The following is a 16,697-nucleotide window of genomic DNA, read 5'->3' on the forward strand; positions in this document are numbered from 1 at the left end:
ATCAGCACGGAAGGTGAGTGGAATCAGTGCTGGAATCAGCAGTGGCTCACACCTGAGGCGTTTTTATTTCATTTATTTCAGCACCACCACAAAGCAGCTGCTCCCCAGCCTCTCAGAGGGCCCTAAAATTGACATTTTTGAAGGAATTCTGAGCCAAGGAATGCTGATTTCCATGCCAGGATATGGAAACCATGAGTGGGAGAGGCCCAACCTTGGATTTCCTCAGGTTTTCTCACACAGAGCACAGGCCTGAGGCTGTTTCAGCTCCCAAAAATTGCTACTTTTGGATGAAAAGCAACAAAAAACAACAAATATCCCTTCAAAATTGGGATATTTTGTGGTTCTGTGCCCACCCTGTTCCTGCTCCCAGCTCTCTTACCAGTATATGGTCCACTGGCACAGAATTTCTTCTGGACCAACTTCAACACTTTGTCATCTTCTTGCTGAGGGAAAAAAAAATTAAAGAAGAAAAAAAGGCAAGAAAATGAGAAAAGGGCATTTAATTCCAGTCTCTGCCCTCAGTTTCATGGAATAATTTTGTTTTTTCCCCTCAGAAAAAGGTTCTGCCTCAGGAATTATTGCAGAGCACAAATCCCTGTCCCTGTTTTAACAGCCCCGGCCTGGATTTGCCGCCTGACTCCAGGCCCTGATCCTCCCTCATCCTGCAATCTTGTGGAATAAGCATAATTGGAGTGGAATTATTCCCTCCCCCTGCTATAAACATTTCCCACACAGAGCAAAGTCAGCAAACTCCAGGGATCCAGGGAGTTTTGGGATGAATCCACAGGGATTTGGCACCTCCCTCCCGTCACAGCCAGAGCTGTGCCCACACGGAGCCTCCCCTGATCCAAGGGAAATCAAAATCAGGGAATGTTGTTAAATTTGATCCAAAATTAAGGCACAATTCCATTTTTATCACCCCTGATCCAAGGGAATGCTCAAAATCAGGGAATAATTTTGGATCAAATTTAACAATAAGGCACAAGTCCATTTTTACCACCCCTAATCCATGGGAATGCTCAAAATCAGGGAATAATTTTGGATCAAATTAAACAATAAGGCACAATTCCATTTTTACCACCCCTGATCCAAGGGAATGCTCAAAATCAGGGAATGTTGTTAAATTTGATCCAAAATTAAGGCACAATTCCATTTTTATCACCCCTTATCCAAGGGAATGCCCAAAATCAGGGAATGTTGTTAAATTTGATCCAAAATTAAGGCACAATTCCATTTTTACCACCCCTGATCCAAGGGAATGCTCAAAATCAGGGAATATTGTTAAATTTGATCCAAAATTAAGGCACAATTCCATTTTTATCACCCCTTATCCAAGGGAATGCTGAAAATCAGGGAATAATTTTGGATCAAATTTAACAATAAGGCACAATTCCATTTTTATCACCCCTTATCCAAGGGAATGCTCAAAATCAGGGAATAATTTTGGATCAAATTTAACAATAAGGCACAAGTCCATTTTTACCACCCCTGATCCAAGGGAATGCTCAAAATCAGGGAATAATTTCGGATCAAATTTAACAATAAGGCACAATTCCATTTTTATCACCCCTTATCCAAGGGAATGCTCAAAATCAGGGAATAATTTTGGATCAAATTAAACAATAAGGCACAATTCCATTTTTACCACCCCTGATCCAAGGGAATGCTCAAAATCAGGGAATATTGTTAAATTTGATCCAAAATTAAGGCACAATTCCATTTTTATCACCCCTTATCCAAGGGAATGCTCAAAATCAGGGAATGTTGTTAAATTTGATTCAAAATTAAGGCACAATTCCATTTTTACCACCCCTGATCCAAGGGAATGCTCAAAATCAGGGAATGTTGTTAAATTTGATCCAAAATTAAGGCACAATTCTGTTTTTAACATCCCTGATCCAAGGGAACGCTCAAAATCAGGGAATGTTGTTAAATTTGATCTGAAATTAAGGCACAATTGTGTTTTTAACATCCCTAATCCAAGGGAATGCTGAAAATCAGGGAATAATTTTGGATCAAATTTAACAATAAGGCACAATTCCATTTTTACCACCCCTGATCCAAGGGAATGCTCAAAATCAGGGAATGTTGTTAAATTTGATCCAAAATTAAGGCACAATTCCATTTTTACCACCCCTCATCCAAGGGAATGCTCAAAATCAGGGAATAATTTTGGATCAAATTTAACAATAAGGCACAATTCCATTTTTACCACCCCTGATCCAAGGGAATGCTCAAAATCAGGGAATATTGTTGAATTTGATCTGAAATTAAGGCACAATTCCATTTTTACCACCCCTGATCCAAGGGAATGCTCAAAATCAGGGAATGTTGTTCAATTTGATCCAAAATTAAGGCACAATTCCATTTATACCACCCCTGATCCAAGGGAATGCTGAAAATCAGGGAATAATTTCGGATCAAATTAAACAATAAGGCACAATTCCATTTTTACCACCCCTGATCCAAGGGAACGCTGAAAATCAGGGAATAATTTTGGATCAAATTTAACAATAAGGCACAATTCCATTTTTACCACCCCTGATCCAAGGGAATGCTCAAAATCAGGGAATGTTGTTAAATTTGATCTGAAATTAAGGCACAATTCCATTTTTATCCCCCCTGATCCAAGGGAACGCTCAAAATCAGGGAATGTTGTTAAATTTCATCCAAAATTAAGGCACAATTCCATTTTTACCTGCTCAGCCTCCACATAAATAAGTGGAAATCCCATTTGTTTGGTCCACGTGTTCATCACAGCAGCAATGGGTTTGCCACTGGCTTTTTCCAGGCTTTCCCAGAGATCCTCTGCAAAAGAAAAGGATCTGAATCAGGACTGCCAGAGTCTTGAGGTTTTATTAAGGACAGGATAGGGAAAGTTGGGTTCTTACTCCACTTTTTACACTTCTGTGTTTTATTGAAATTTAACAGATGACAGGCAAAAAAAAATGGAAATAGTTTAAACCTCCTCAGGGAGGAGAGAGGGGAAAAGTAACTTCTTTACTACTAAAAAACCCAAATCAATACACACTGTGATACAAAAATTAACATTAAATATTCAAAGAGAACATTTCCCTTTAGTTTTTTTTTATGTATTTTGTCAAAAATCGCTGACCAAACACCACAGATTGAATTTGGCTGATTGAGCTTTGACGTCCCCACTTCCACATTTGTGCCTGATCCACAAAAATTAAAAGGTTTAAAAGCAAAATTATCAGACTTTGACCTGTTTAATCACAGGATCAATAATGCAAAAAGGCTCTCTTGGCAAACCAAAGAATATTTGTAAATTATAGCCGTGGTGACTCAGCCCTTGGAGATCACCTTAGCCACACACTCCAAGGATAGAAAATCCCCAGGGATGCTGAATCCTGCCCGTGGCAGGGAATGAAACTGGGAACAAGCCAAGAATTCCCTGGAATTTCAATTATCTCAGGAGTTTTGAGTCCAGAAATGACTTTTGTACCCATCCCAGTGAGCCAGTTACCTGTGGCAGCATTCCTCTGCTGGAACTTGGTCAGGTACAGGTTCATTCCTTTCCGAAAATCCTGGGAATAAACAAGTGGAGATGTCAGAGGGTTTTCCTATCCTCCCTCTGCTCTGCATTTATCCCCAGGAATCAGTCAAGGAATCTTTAAAATCATTAATTCCTTCTGTATTTCCCCATTATCTCATTTTTCCCAGACAAGTTCAAACAGAGCTTGAAGTGGTGAAATTCTCAAAACAGAGAAAAACATTTTTTTTTCTTTTAAACCCCAGTAATTTTAGTTATAAAAAAAAAAATATATCTGTTTATAAAATCTCCACCTGAGTAATTTTAGCTGTAAAAAAAATGCCCTGAAAATGCCCAACTCCCATCTTTTTACCTCATCCCCAATGTAGTCGTGAAGCATCCGGATCACAGAGGCTCCTTTGCTGTAGGAAATGGCATCAAATATTTCATCTACCTCTGAGGGATGGCCCACACTGACCTGTGGGAAGCAGGAAAACCCCCAGTGAGGATTTGGGCTACCAAAAATGAGATTTGGCTCGTGGCAGCGTTGCAGGGTTGAAAATCTGAGGGGAAATGTCAGTTTAAGAGGTGAAAATTGGAGGGAAAATCAGTTTTAGAGGTGAAAATCTGAGGGAAAATGTCAGTTTAAGAGGTGAAAATCTGAGGGAAAATCAGTTTTTAGGGTTGAAAATCTGAGGGGAAATGTCAATTTAAGAGGTGAAAATCTGAGAGAAAATGTCAGTTTTAGAGGTGAAAATCGGAGGGAAAATCAGTTTTTAGAGGTGAAAATCTGAGGGAAAATGTCAGTTTAAGAGGTGAAAATCTGAGGGAAAATCAGTTTTAGAGGTGAAAATCGGAGGGAAAATCAGTTTTAGAGATGAAAATTGGAGAGAAAATGTCAGTTTTAGAGGTGAAAATCTGAGAGAAAATGTCAGTTTTAGGGTTAAAAATCTGAGGGAAAATGTCAGTTTTAGAGGTGAAAATCAGATTCTTTCTCCCCAAGAATCCACTGCTGGATTGTCTGAGAGGAATCTCTACCCCCAGAAAATGAGAATTCCAGATATGGTTTAACTTTGGAAGTTAAACATGGTTTAAGTTATATTCTGGTGCTGGACCAGATAAATTTGGAGATCTTCCATCCTTTGCTTCCCAAAAGCAGCGAAACCCAGTGGGAATTATTTAATCCGGGGATAGTGAACAAGGCAATGCTCAGGGAGTAAAATTCCCTACTGGATAAAAATTTCCCAAAATTTATTTCACCCAATATTTCTTAAAAACATTAGGATCCAGAGGAATTAAGAATCCTGAGGAATTAAGAATCCTGTAGAATTAAGAATCCTGAGGAATTATAAAGGAGATTTTTGGGGGGGCACAGCCAATCAAGGAAAGCAGAACCCACAGAGCGCGGCTGCTTCGCTCAGCACGAAATTCACTTTTTAATCACAGAAAAAGGAGGAAAAAAATTTAGAAAAAAATATGGAAAAGCAGGATTCACCTCGATGGGGTGGCTGTTGTCTAAGGCATCGAGCTCCTGGGCTCGTGTGTAGTCAGCAGACACGAACTGGGTCCAGATGTCGTACTCAGGGAAGCAGTGATCCACGCACAGGTACTCGATCCACGAGGCAAAGCCCTCGTTCAGCCACAGGTGAGTCCACCATTCCTGCAGGGACACAAAAAATGGGGATAAAGGATAAAATTCCCCAGGATTTGTCCAGTCAGGGTGAGTTTGAGGCTTGGTTTGGTGTAGATCAGAGTATTTATTGTAATTAAATGGTATATATTACAAATATAATATAATAATATAATATAATATTATAATATAATATTATAATATAATATAATACAATATAATATAATACAATATAATACAATACAATACAATACAATACAATACAATACAATACAATACAATATAATATAATATAATATAATATAATATAATATAATATAATATAATATAATATTATATTATATTATATTATATTATAATATAATTTATCTCTCATATATAAACTAAATATATAATATATACTATATATTATAATAATATATAGTGATTATATAATAAATATAATAAATATAATATATCATATATTTAGTAAATATAATATTTAATGTAATGTAATAAGATATAATGTAATATAATGAAATGTAATATAATGTAATATAATGTAATGTAATATAAATTGTGTTATATATTATATATAATATATATTACATCATATATATTTTATATTATATACATAATTTATTATAATTAAATGCATTAGTATATATTATATTTAATATTTAATTATATTAAATATTTAATTACATATTGTATTAAATAATTAATATATACTACATTATACACAGTCTATAATAACATATATAATATATATAATATTTTACATACTATATATAAATATAGATCTAGAATTATATCAATGTAATTTTTCAGGTTAATATCAATATTTAATTTTATTTTTCTCCAGCCACTCCTAATTTTAATGGCTCAAAAGTCAGACCAAGGAAGTTTTGGGGCTCCAAAACCTGACTTTAAACCAGCATTTAAACATTAATTATTTTAACACAGCGTGCTGCTGTTTAGGGGCACCCAAACACAGATTTTGGGCAGGAGAGGAAGGAGATTTGAATAAAAAATGGGATTTTGGAGGGTTTAGTATCATAAACCACCATTTAAATATTAAAATAATTACGTTATCACAGCGTGCTGCTGTTTAGGGGCACAGAAACACAGATTTTGGGTAGGACAGGAAGGAGATTTGAATTAAAAATGGGATTTTGGAGGGTTTAGTATCATAAACCACCATTTAAATAATAAAATAATTATGTTATCACAGCATGCTGCTATGGAGGGGAACCCAAACACAGATTTTGGGTAGGAGAGGAAGGAGATTTCAATAAAAAATGGGATTTTGGAGGGTTTAGTACCATAAACCACCATTTAAATATTAAAATAATTATGTTATCACAGCATGCTGCTGTTTAGGGGCACCCAAACACAGATTTTGGGCAGGACAGGAAGGAGATTTCAATAAAAAATGGGATTTTGGAGGGTTTAGTATCATAAACCACCATTTAAATAATAAAATAATTATGTTATCACAGCATGCTGCTGTTTAGGGACACAGAAACACAGATTTTGGGTAGGAGAGGAAGGAGATTTGAATAAAAAATGGGATTTTGGAGGGTTTAGTACCATAAACCACCATTTAAATAATAAAATAATTATGTTATCACAGCATGCTGCTGTTTAGGGGCACCCAAACACAGATGTTGGGTAAGAGAGGAAGCAGATTTCAATAAAAAATGGGATTTTGGAGGGTTTAGTATCATAAACCACCATTTAAATATTAAAATAATTATGTTATCACAGCATGCTGCTGTTTAGGGGCACAGAAACACAGATTTTGGGTAGGAGAGGAAGGAGATTTCAATAAAAAATGGGATTTTGGAGGGTTTAGTACCATAAACCACCATTTAAATATTAAAATAATTATGTTATCACAGCATGCTGCCATGGAGGGGAACCCAAACACAGATTTTGGGTAGGACAGGAAGGAGATTTGAATAAAAAATGGGATTTTGGAGGGTTTAGTACCATAAACCACCATTTAAATAATAAAATAATTATGTTATCACAGCGTGCTGCTATGGAGGGGAACCCAAACACAGATTTTGGGCAGGAGAGGAAGCAGATTTCAATAAAAAATGGGATTTTGGAGGGTTTAGTACCATAAACCACCATTTAAATAATAAAATAATTATGTTATCACAGCGTGCTGCTATGGAGGGGAACCCAAACACAGATTTTGGGCAGGACAGGAAGGAGATTTGAATAAAAAATGGGATTTTGGAGGGTTTAGTACCATAAACCACCATTTAAATAATAAAATAATTACGTTATCACAGCGTGCTGCTATGGAGGGGAACCCAAACACAGATTTTGGGTAGGACAGGAAGGAGAGTTGAATAAAAAAATGGGATTTTGGAGGGTTTAGTACCATAAACCACCATTTAAATAATAAAATAATTACGTTATCACAGCGTGCTGCTATGGAGGGGAACCCAAACACAGATTTTGGGTAGGAGAGGAAGCAGATTTCAATAAAAAATGGGATTTTGGAGGGTTTAGGTACCATAAACCACCATTTAAATATTAAAATAATTATGTTATCACAGCATGCTGCTATGGAGGGGAACCCAAACACAGATTTTGGGCAGGACAGGAAGGAGATTTGAATAAAAAATGGGATTTTGGAGGGTTTAGTATCATAAACCACCATTTAAATATTAAAATAATTATGTTTTCACAGCGTGCTGCTATGGAGGGGAACCCAAACACAGATTTTGGGTAGGACAGGAAGGAGATTTGAATAAAAAATGGGATTTTGGAGGGTTTAGTACCATGGTGACGAGGTTTCCAAACCACTGGTGAGCCAGTTCGTGTCCCACCACCAGAGCCACCCACTGGCGGGACGAGGAGCAGGAATTTTTGGGGTCGATGAGCAACGCAGTCTCCCTGTTTTGGAGAGAAAAACACAACTCAGCAAGGTGAGGAACAACCCCAGGGGGATAAAAAAATACACCACAACCCAAAGGAGGTGAAATTACACCTAAATAAGCTAAAAAGTGAGGAAAAAAACCCTAAAACCCCCCCAAAAAAAACCCCAACCCAAAAACTATTTCAATGTAGCCATGAAATTCTCAGGGTGAGTTCCACAGCTCCTGGAATGCTTTGGAGCAGGAATTATTTTATGGCATGTGAGAAGTGGGAATAAAAAAACCCAAGCAGAAGGAAGAAAATTTATTTTTTTGATTTATCAAAATGCTCCCCTAGGTAATTTTTGGAAGCTCAGCTCCCTCTGTGCTCTGGGTCCCAAACCCTCTCAGTGTTCCCAAAGGAATTCTGGCTCTTCCAAGAGGTGTCAACACCAATTTTTCCACTTTGGCACCTCCCAGCCCTGCTCAGGAACCTCTGGAATGCTGCAATTCCAGGGAAAAAACCTCCCTAAGGATGGTGCCTGCAGGTGCCCAAAAGGGGCAGAGCAACCTCAGCACAAAAATTCACAGCTCCATCCCAAAAATTCTCCTCTTCCAGGATAAAAATATTAATTTTTTTTTTTTTCCTCAGGAGGAATAAAATATCAGATTTCAACAGAATTTCAATAAGCAGGGAAAAAGTTGAAACTTGTTTTGGTTTTTTAAGGCTCAATTCAAAGCTGAGCAGAAGAAAATCCCAAATTATTTCAGGATTTAAAGTCCAAAGCTGTTCAAAATTCAGGGAAATCCTCCTGACCACCAGCACAGAAAACAAATTAATATCAAGCAAAAATGCAAAACTTGATCAGAAGAAGGAGGAAAACCAAAAAAAAAAATCAAACTGCAAAGGAAGGTGAGTTAATATTTTTGATTTTCCCATCTCCACACTTTTATTCTGCCAAATTTACCTGTGAGGTAAAATAAAACTCTCCCAGCTGTGTCAGGAAATTTTATGGGGGGGAGGAAAAAAGGGGCCACAAGAAGGTTTTGTCAACTTAAAACCCCTCAGCCAGTGGCTGATTTATTGAATTCCTGAAAATCACCACCAAAAATCATCCAAAAACCAAAATAAAAATTGAAAATATTGGCTCTGTCTGGTTTGGGATGACACCCAGCAATTAGAGCTGCCTCAAATGAATCCAATTAACTCCAAGAATTAGTGAACAAAGAAGGGGAAAGACAGTATTTTAACATCATACCTATAAGTAACAAGGCCCCAGTTCTCCATGGCACCTTTATAAAATAAATACAAAGGTTTATTGATATTGATCCACACTTCTTCCCAAAGGTTTTTTTTTGTTTTTTTAATTTTATTATATATTTTTTTTTAATTAAAAAAATTTCAAATAAAATACAATTTCAGCAATAAAATGAGTTACTTTACCAGCAGCAAAGTCTGCAATAGCTATGAGATCAATTTTAGGAAGAGGGTAAGGAACATTGAAGTAGTCCTTATAAAAAGGCAGAGTTTTAGCAGCAACCTGAAACGAGAGGAGAAATGTTCTGTTAACCTGGAACTGGCTCAGGAAAACTGTGACTGAAATTCAGAAATCAGGATTGAAATGAAGAAATTCTGACCGAAACAAATAAAATTATGAAAATTATGAAAATGAAATTGGGAAATGAAAATAGGAAATTATGATCAAAAGTAAGAATTGATGATTGAAATTAGGAAATTATGACTGAAACTGGGAAATTAGGGCTGAAATTTGGAAATTAGGGTTGAAATTTGGAAATTAGGGTTGAAATTTAGAAATTAGGACTGAAATTTAGAATTAGGACTGAAACAAATAAATCATGACTGAGACTAAGGAATTATGGCTGAAATTGGAAAATTAGGACTGAACCTAGGAATTAGAACTGAAATTAAGAATTTAGGATTGAAATTAAGAAATAAGGATTGAAACTAGGAAATTAAGACTGAGACTAAGGAATTATGACAGACACTAAGGAATTATAACTGAACTTAAGAAATTTTGATTAAAATTAACAATTCAGGACTGAAAGTAAAAAATTTGGACTGAAACTAAGAAAGATTTCTTTCAAATCTGAACTTAAATTTCAAATCAAAAATTCAAAGTAGAAATTCAAGGGGACTTTGAATCAGAGAATCAGCAGAACTTTATCAGAATTAAATAGAAAAAAATCCCAAAACTGATCCAGATTTACCTCCAGGGTGAACCTGCCCTGCTCAGCCTTGCCCACGGGGGTGTAGACCCGCACCAAGACCATCAAAACCCACCAAAATCACCCCAAAAAACCCAAAAAAATCCCAAAAAAATCCCAGAAAATCCAAAAAAAATCCAAAAAAATCCCCAAAAAATCCCAAAAAATCCCAAAACTGATCCAGATTTACCTCCAGGGCGAACCTGCCCTGCTCAGCTTTGCCCACGGGGGTGTAGACCCGCACCAAGACCATCTACAACCCACCAAAAACCCCCCAAAAAACCCCAAAAAATTCCAAAAAATTCCCAAAAAATCCCTAAATATCCCCAAACTGATCCAGATTTACCTCCAGGGTGAACCTGCCCTGCTCAGCCTTGCCCATGGGGGTGCAGACCCACACCAAGACCATCTACAACCCACCAAAAACACCCAAAAAATCCCCAAAAAATTCATAAAAACCCCAAAAAAATCCAAAAAAACCCCCAAAAAAACCCCCAAAAAACCCAAAAAAATCCCAAAAAAAATCCCAAAAAATCCCAAAAAATCCCAGAGCTGATCCAGATTTACCTCCAGGGTGAACCTGCCCTGCTCAGCCTTGCCCACGGGGGTGTAGACCCGCACCAGGACCATCTACAACCCACCAAAAACACCCCAAAAAATCCTCAAAAAATTCATAAAAACCTCAAAAAAATCCAAAAAAAACCCAAAAAAACCCCAAAAAATCCCAAAAAAATCCCAGAACTGATGCAGATTTACCTCCAGGGCGAACCTGCCCTGCTCAGCCTTGCCCACGGGGGTGTAGACCCGCACCAGGACCATCTACAACCCACCAAAAACCCCCCAAAAAACCCCAAAAAATCCCCAAAAAATTCCAAAAAATCAAAAAAAATCCCAAAAAATCCCCAAAATCCCCAAAAAATCCCCAAACTGATGCAGATTTACCTCCAGGGCGAACCTGCCCTGCTCAGCCTTGCCCACGGGGGTGCAGATCCACACCAAGACCATCTACAATCCACCAAAAACACCCCAAAAAAACCCCAAAAATTCCAAAAAATCCAAAAAAATCCCCAAAAAATCCCCAAAAAATCCAAAAAAATCCCAAAAAAATCCCAAAAAATCCCAAAACTGATGCAGATTTACCTCCAGGGCAAACCTGCCCTGCTCAGCCTTGCCCACGGGGGTGTAGACCCACACCAGGACCCCATACACACGTACAACCCACCAAAAACCTCAAAAAAATCCAAAAAAATCCCAAAAAAATTCCAAAAAAATCCCAAAAAAACTCATTAAATCCCAAAAAAAATCCCAAAAAATCCCAAAACTGATGCAGATTTACCTCCAGGGCGAACCTGCCCTGCTCAGCCTTGCCCAGGGGGGTGTAGACCTGCACCAGGACCCCATACACATGTACAACCCACTAAAAACCCCCGAAAAAATAAAAAAAAAAAACAAAAAATCCAAAAAAATCCCAAAAAAATCCCAAAAAATCCCCAAAATCCCCAAAAAATCCCCAAACTGATGCAGATTTACCTCCAGGGCGAACCTGCCCTGCTCAGCCTTGCCCACGGGGGTGTAGACCCGCACCAAGACCATCTACAACCCACCAAAAACACCCCAAAAAATCCTCAAAAAATTCATAAAAACCTCAAAAAAATCCAAAAAAATCCCAAAAAAACCCCAAAAAATCCCCAAAAAATCCCAAAAAATCCCCAAAAAAATCCAGAAAATCCCAAAAAAATCCCAAAAAATCCCCAAAAAATCCCCAAAAATCCCAAAACTGATGCAGATTTACCTCCAGGGTGAACCTGCCCTGCTCAGCCTTGCCCACGGGGGTGTAGACCCACACCAAGACCATCTACAATCCACCAAAAACCCTCCAAAAAATCCCCAAAAAATTCATAAAAACCTCAAAAAAATCCCAAAAAAAACCCCAAAAAAACCCCAAAAAATCCCAAAAAAATCCCAAAAAATCCAAAAAAAATCCCAAAACTGATGCAGATTTACCTCCAGGGCGAACCTGCCCTGCTCAGCCTTGCCCAGGGGGGTGTAGACCCACACCAGGACCCCGTGTGCATCTACAACCCACCAAAAACCCAAAAAAATCCCCTAAAAATCCCAAAAAAATCCAAAAAATCCCAAAAAAATCCCAAAAAATCCCAGAACTTATCCAGATTTACCTCCAGGGCGAACCTGCCCTGCTCAGCCTTGCCAAGGGGGGTGTAGACCCGCACCAGGACCATCTACAAACCCACCAAAAACCCCCCAAAAAAACCCATAAAACTCAAAAAAATCCCAAAAAATCCCCTAAAAATCCCAAAAAAATCCAAAAAAACCAAAAAAAATTCTCAAAAAATCCCCAAAAATCCCAAAACTGATGCAGATTTACCTCCAGGGCGAACCTGCCCTGCTCAGCCTTGCCCACGGGGGTGTAGACCCGCACCAAGACCATCTACAATCCACCAAAAACCCTCCAAAAAATCCCACAAAAATCCATAAAAACCTCAAAAAAATCCAAAAAAAACCCCAAAAAAATCCCAAAAAATCCAAAAAAAATCCCAAAAATTCCCAAAAAATCCCAAAACTGATCCAGATTTACCTCCAGGGCGAACCTGCCCTGCTCAGCCTTGCCCACGGGGGTGTAGACCCACACCAAGACCCCGTGTGCATCTACAACCCACTAAAAACCCCTCAAAAAAACAAAAAAAAACCCAAAAAAACCTCAAAAAAAATTCCAAAAAATCCCCAAAATATCCCAAAAAATCCCCAAAAAACCCAGAACTTATCCAGATTTACCTCCAGGGCGAACCTGCCCTGCTCAGCCTTGCCCACGGGGGTGTAGACCCGCACCAGGACCATCTACAACCCACCAAAAACACCCCAAAAAAACCCAAAAAATCCCAAAAAAATCCCCAAAAAATCAAAAAAAATCCCAAAAAAACTCATTAAATCCCCAAAAAATCCCCAAAAATCCCAAAACTGATCCAGATTTACCTCCAGGGCGAACCTGCCCTGCTCAGCCTTGCCCACGGGGGTGTAGACCCGCACCAGGACGCCGTCCTGCGACCGCGCCTCCACGAAGTCGTACTCGCCCACCACGAAGGCCACCAGGTACGTGGACATGACCGGCGACCGCGCGAACTTCACCTCCACCAGGCTCTCGTCGTCGGGGTACGGCCGCCGCTCCACCACGTTCTGGGGATACAGGATGTAAAATTTGGGGCTCTTAAATTGGGGTTTTTTCACCCCAAATTTGGGGGGTTTTCATCCCAAATTGGGGTTTTTTTCACAAAAAAATTGGGGGTTTTTTTCATCCAAAATTGGTGGTTTTTTCATTCAAAACTGGGGGTTTTTTCACATAAAATTAGGGGTTTTTTTATAAAAAATTGGGGTTTTTTTCATACAAAATTAGGGTTTTTCATACAAAATTGGGGGTTTTTTCACCCCAAATTTGGGTTTTTTCACCCAAAATTGGAATTTTTTTCACCCAAATTAAGGTTTTTATCACCCCAAATTGGGGGTTTTTTCATCCAAAATTGGGGACTTTTTCACCCCAAATTGGGGATTTTTTCACCCAAAATTGGGTTTTTTTCACCCAAAATCAGGGGTTTTTTCACCAAAAATTGGGGTTTTTTTTCATCCAAAATTGGTGGTTTTTTCATCCAAAACTGGGGTTTTTTTCACATAAAATTAGGGTTTTTTTATAAAAAATTGGGCGTTTTTTCACCCCAAATTGAGGGTTTTTTTCACCACAAATTGGGGTTTTTTTCGCCCAAAATTGGGGGTTTTTCCACCCAAAATTAGAGTTTTTTATACAAAATTGGGGGTTTTTTCACCCCAAATTTGGGTTTTTTCACCCAAAATTGGGATTTTTTTCACCCAAATTGAGGTTTTTTTCACCCCAAATTGGGGGTTTTTTCATCCAAAATTGGTGGTTTCTTTCACCCAAAATTGGTGGTTTTTTCACTCCAAATTTGAAAATGGGGTTTTTTTTCACCCCAAATTGGGGTTTTTTTCCACCCAAAATTGTCTTTTTTCCACCCCAAATTGGGGTTTTTTTCACCCCAAATTTGGGTTTTTTTCACACAAAATTGGGGTTTTTTTAATCCAAAATTGGGGTTTTTTTCATCCAAAATTAGGGTTTTTCATACAAAATTGGGGTTTTTTTCACCCCAAATTCGGGTTTTTTTCACACAAACCTGGGGTTTTTTTCATCCAAAATTGGGGGTTTTTTTCATCCAAAATTAAGGTTTTTCATACAAAATTGGGGGTTTTTTTCACCCCAAATTTGTTTTTTTTCACCAAAAATTGGGGTTTTTTTCTCATAATTTTTTTTTTGAGGGGGTGGAATTTCTTTATGGATCTTGTTCCTGCTGCCCCACGGAATTTCAAACCAAAACTTTTAAACCAAAACTTTTAAATCAGAACTGCAAATCTCAATTTTTTATCAGAACCTCCAATCAGCCAAAGTGGGAGCAAAAATCTGATTTTAAACAGCCCCAAACGTTTCTCTTTCCATTTATTGCATTTATCATCAAGACAAATTATTAATTATCAACAGCATCATCACAACTTTAATTAAAATATTAATTGGCACATGAAAACTTACCATATTTGACAAAGCTACTCTGTCTTTGGGAACCACCAAAGAAATATCAAATGTTGCTTTAATTGCAGGCTCATCCCAGCAAGGGAAAGCTCTGCGAGCATCAGTAGCCTGGAATAAAGAGAATTCAATAAATAAATCACAGAAATTCAATTTATTTCCAGTAAAACAGAGGGAGAATCGTGGTTTGAGCTTGGAATTTGGGTTTTATTCTTATTTCATTCTTGGTTTTAAATAAAAAGAGGTCTCAGAGCTCTGCTGGGATTGTCTGGATTTAGCAGAGGTGGGGCAGGTGAGCACAAATCACCCCAAATTTGTCAAAGAGAACCCAAAAAATGCTGGGGGAGCACCCTGGGGTTTATGGAACCCATGGAAAGCAAAATTCCCTGGTTTTGTCCAGGTTTTACATAACAGGGATGGTGTAAAATACCCAGATAAAGGCACCGTGTCCTATTAAAAACATATATTTTTTTAATTAAACATTTTTAAATTAAACATTTCTTTTAAAAATAAAATTTTAAATTGAAATTTTAAATTAGAATTTTAAATTAAAATTTTAAATTAGAATTTTAAATTAAAATTTTAAAATTTTAAATTAGAATTTTAAATTAAAACTTTAAATTAAAATTTTAAATTAAAATTTTAAATTAAAACTTTAAATTAAACCTTTAAATTAAAACTTTAAATTAAAGCTTTAAATTAAAGCTTTAAATTAAAAAAAAATATATATTTTTTTTTTTTTAAATAAAATTAATGTACTTTTTAAAGGGGAGTTTTATTTAAATAAGGAGATGTTTTTGAATGTTGCAGCTGCTGGAGGAATTTCCCAGATCCAGGATTTTACTGACCTTGGGGCAGTGAGGGAAAGGGCAATAAGGAAAAGTGTTAAAAAATTAAAAATTCATATTAAAATTAAAAATAAAATAAGATTTAAAATAAAAATTAAGATAAAAATGAAGTAAAAATAAAATAAAATAAAATAAAATAAAATAAAATAAAAATAAAGATAAAAATAAAAATAAAATAAAATAAAATGAAAATAAAAATAAAATAAAAATAAAATTAAAATAAAATTAAAATAAAATAAAAATATAATAAAAAAGTAAAAATAAAAATAAAATAAAAATAAAATAAAAATATAATAAAAAAGTAAAAATAAAAATAAAATAAAAATAAAATAAAAATACAATAAAAATTAAATTTAAATGAAAATTAAATGGAAATTAAATGAAAACTAAATGAAAACTAAATGAAAATTAAATTTAAATTAAATTTAAATTACAATTAAATGAAAATTAAATGAAAATTTTAATTAAAATAAACTAAATTAATTAGAATTAAATTAAATTAAAATAAAATTAAAATAAAAATAAAATCAAATTAAATTTAAATTTAAATTAAATTAAAATTAAATTAAAATTAATTTTAAATTAAATTAAAATTAAAATTAAATTAAATTAAAGTAAATTAAAATAAAATTAATTTAAAATCAAATTAAAATTAAATTAAAATTAAATTAAAATTACATTAAAATAAAATTAAAATTAAATTAAAATAAAATTAAATTAAAATTAAATTAAATTTAAAATTAAATAAAATTAAAATAAAATTAAAATAAAATAAAATTAAAATTAAATTAAATTAAAATAAAATAAAGTAAAATTTAAATTAAATTAAAATTAAATAAAAATTAAATTAAAATTAAATTCAAATTAAATTAAATTAAATTCAAATTAAATTAAATTCAAATTAAAATAAAAGAGCCTGGAAGCAGAGCCATACCTCGAACTGTGTGACGGCAGCGTAGCGCGTGTCTCCGCTGGGCGTGCTGTATTTACTCCGGTAAAATCCTTTCATTTTGTCGTTCAGCTCCCCTACAAAGTCTATCTT

The 16,697-nt window shown here is 35.7% G+C and overlaps 1 protein-coding gene across 1 annotated transcript in view; it reads right to left on the reverse strand.

Annotated features, from left to right (window-relative positions):
- Window positions 1-16,697, reverse strand: part of NPEPPS (aminopeptidase puromycin sensitive) — a 57,499-nt gene that overhangs the window by 13,274 nt on the left and 27,528 nt on the right. Inside the window, exons 4-14 of the mRNA XM_058857850.1 lie at window positions 16,590-16,697; window positions 14,811-14,918; window positions 13,196-13,396; window positions 9,423-9,519; window positions 9,238-9,271; window positions 7,904-8,018; window positions 4,989-5,153; window positions 3,867-3,971; window positions 3,488-3,548; window positions 2,699-2,808; window positions 380-443 (exon numbers count right to left, since the gene is read on the reverse strand). The exon at window positions 16,590-16,697 is cut by the window's right edge and continues 14 nt beyond it. Coding sequence (XP_058713833.1) covers window positions 380-443; window positions 2,699-2,808; window positions 3,488-3,548; window positions 3,867-3,971; window positions 4,989-5,153; window positions 7,904-8,018; window positions 9,238-9,271; window positions 9,423-9,519; window positions 13,196-13,396; window positions 14,811-14,918; window positions 16,590-16,697 — 1,168 coding nt within the window. The remainder of the gene's footprint in view (window positions 1-379; window positions 444-2,698; window positions 2,809-3,487; window positions 3,549-3,866; window positions 3,972-4,988; window positions 5,154-7,903; window positions 8,019-9,237; window positions 9,272-9,422; window positions 9,520-13,195; window positions 13,397-14,810; window positions 14,919-16,589) is intronic.

The sequence above is a fragment of the Poecile atricapillus genome, chromosome 27 (genome assembly GCF_030490865.1).
Source record: "Poecile atricapillus isolate bPoeAtr1 chromosome 27, bPoeAtr1.hap1, whole genome shotgun sequence".
NCBI lineage: Eukaryota > Metazoa > Chordata > Aves > Passeriformes > Paridae > Poecile > Poecile atricapillus.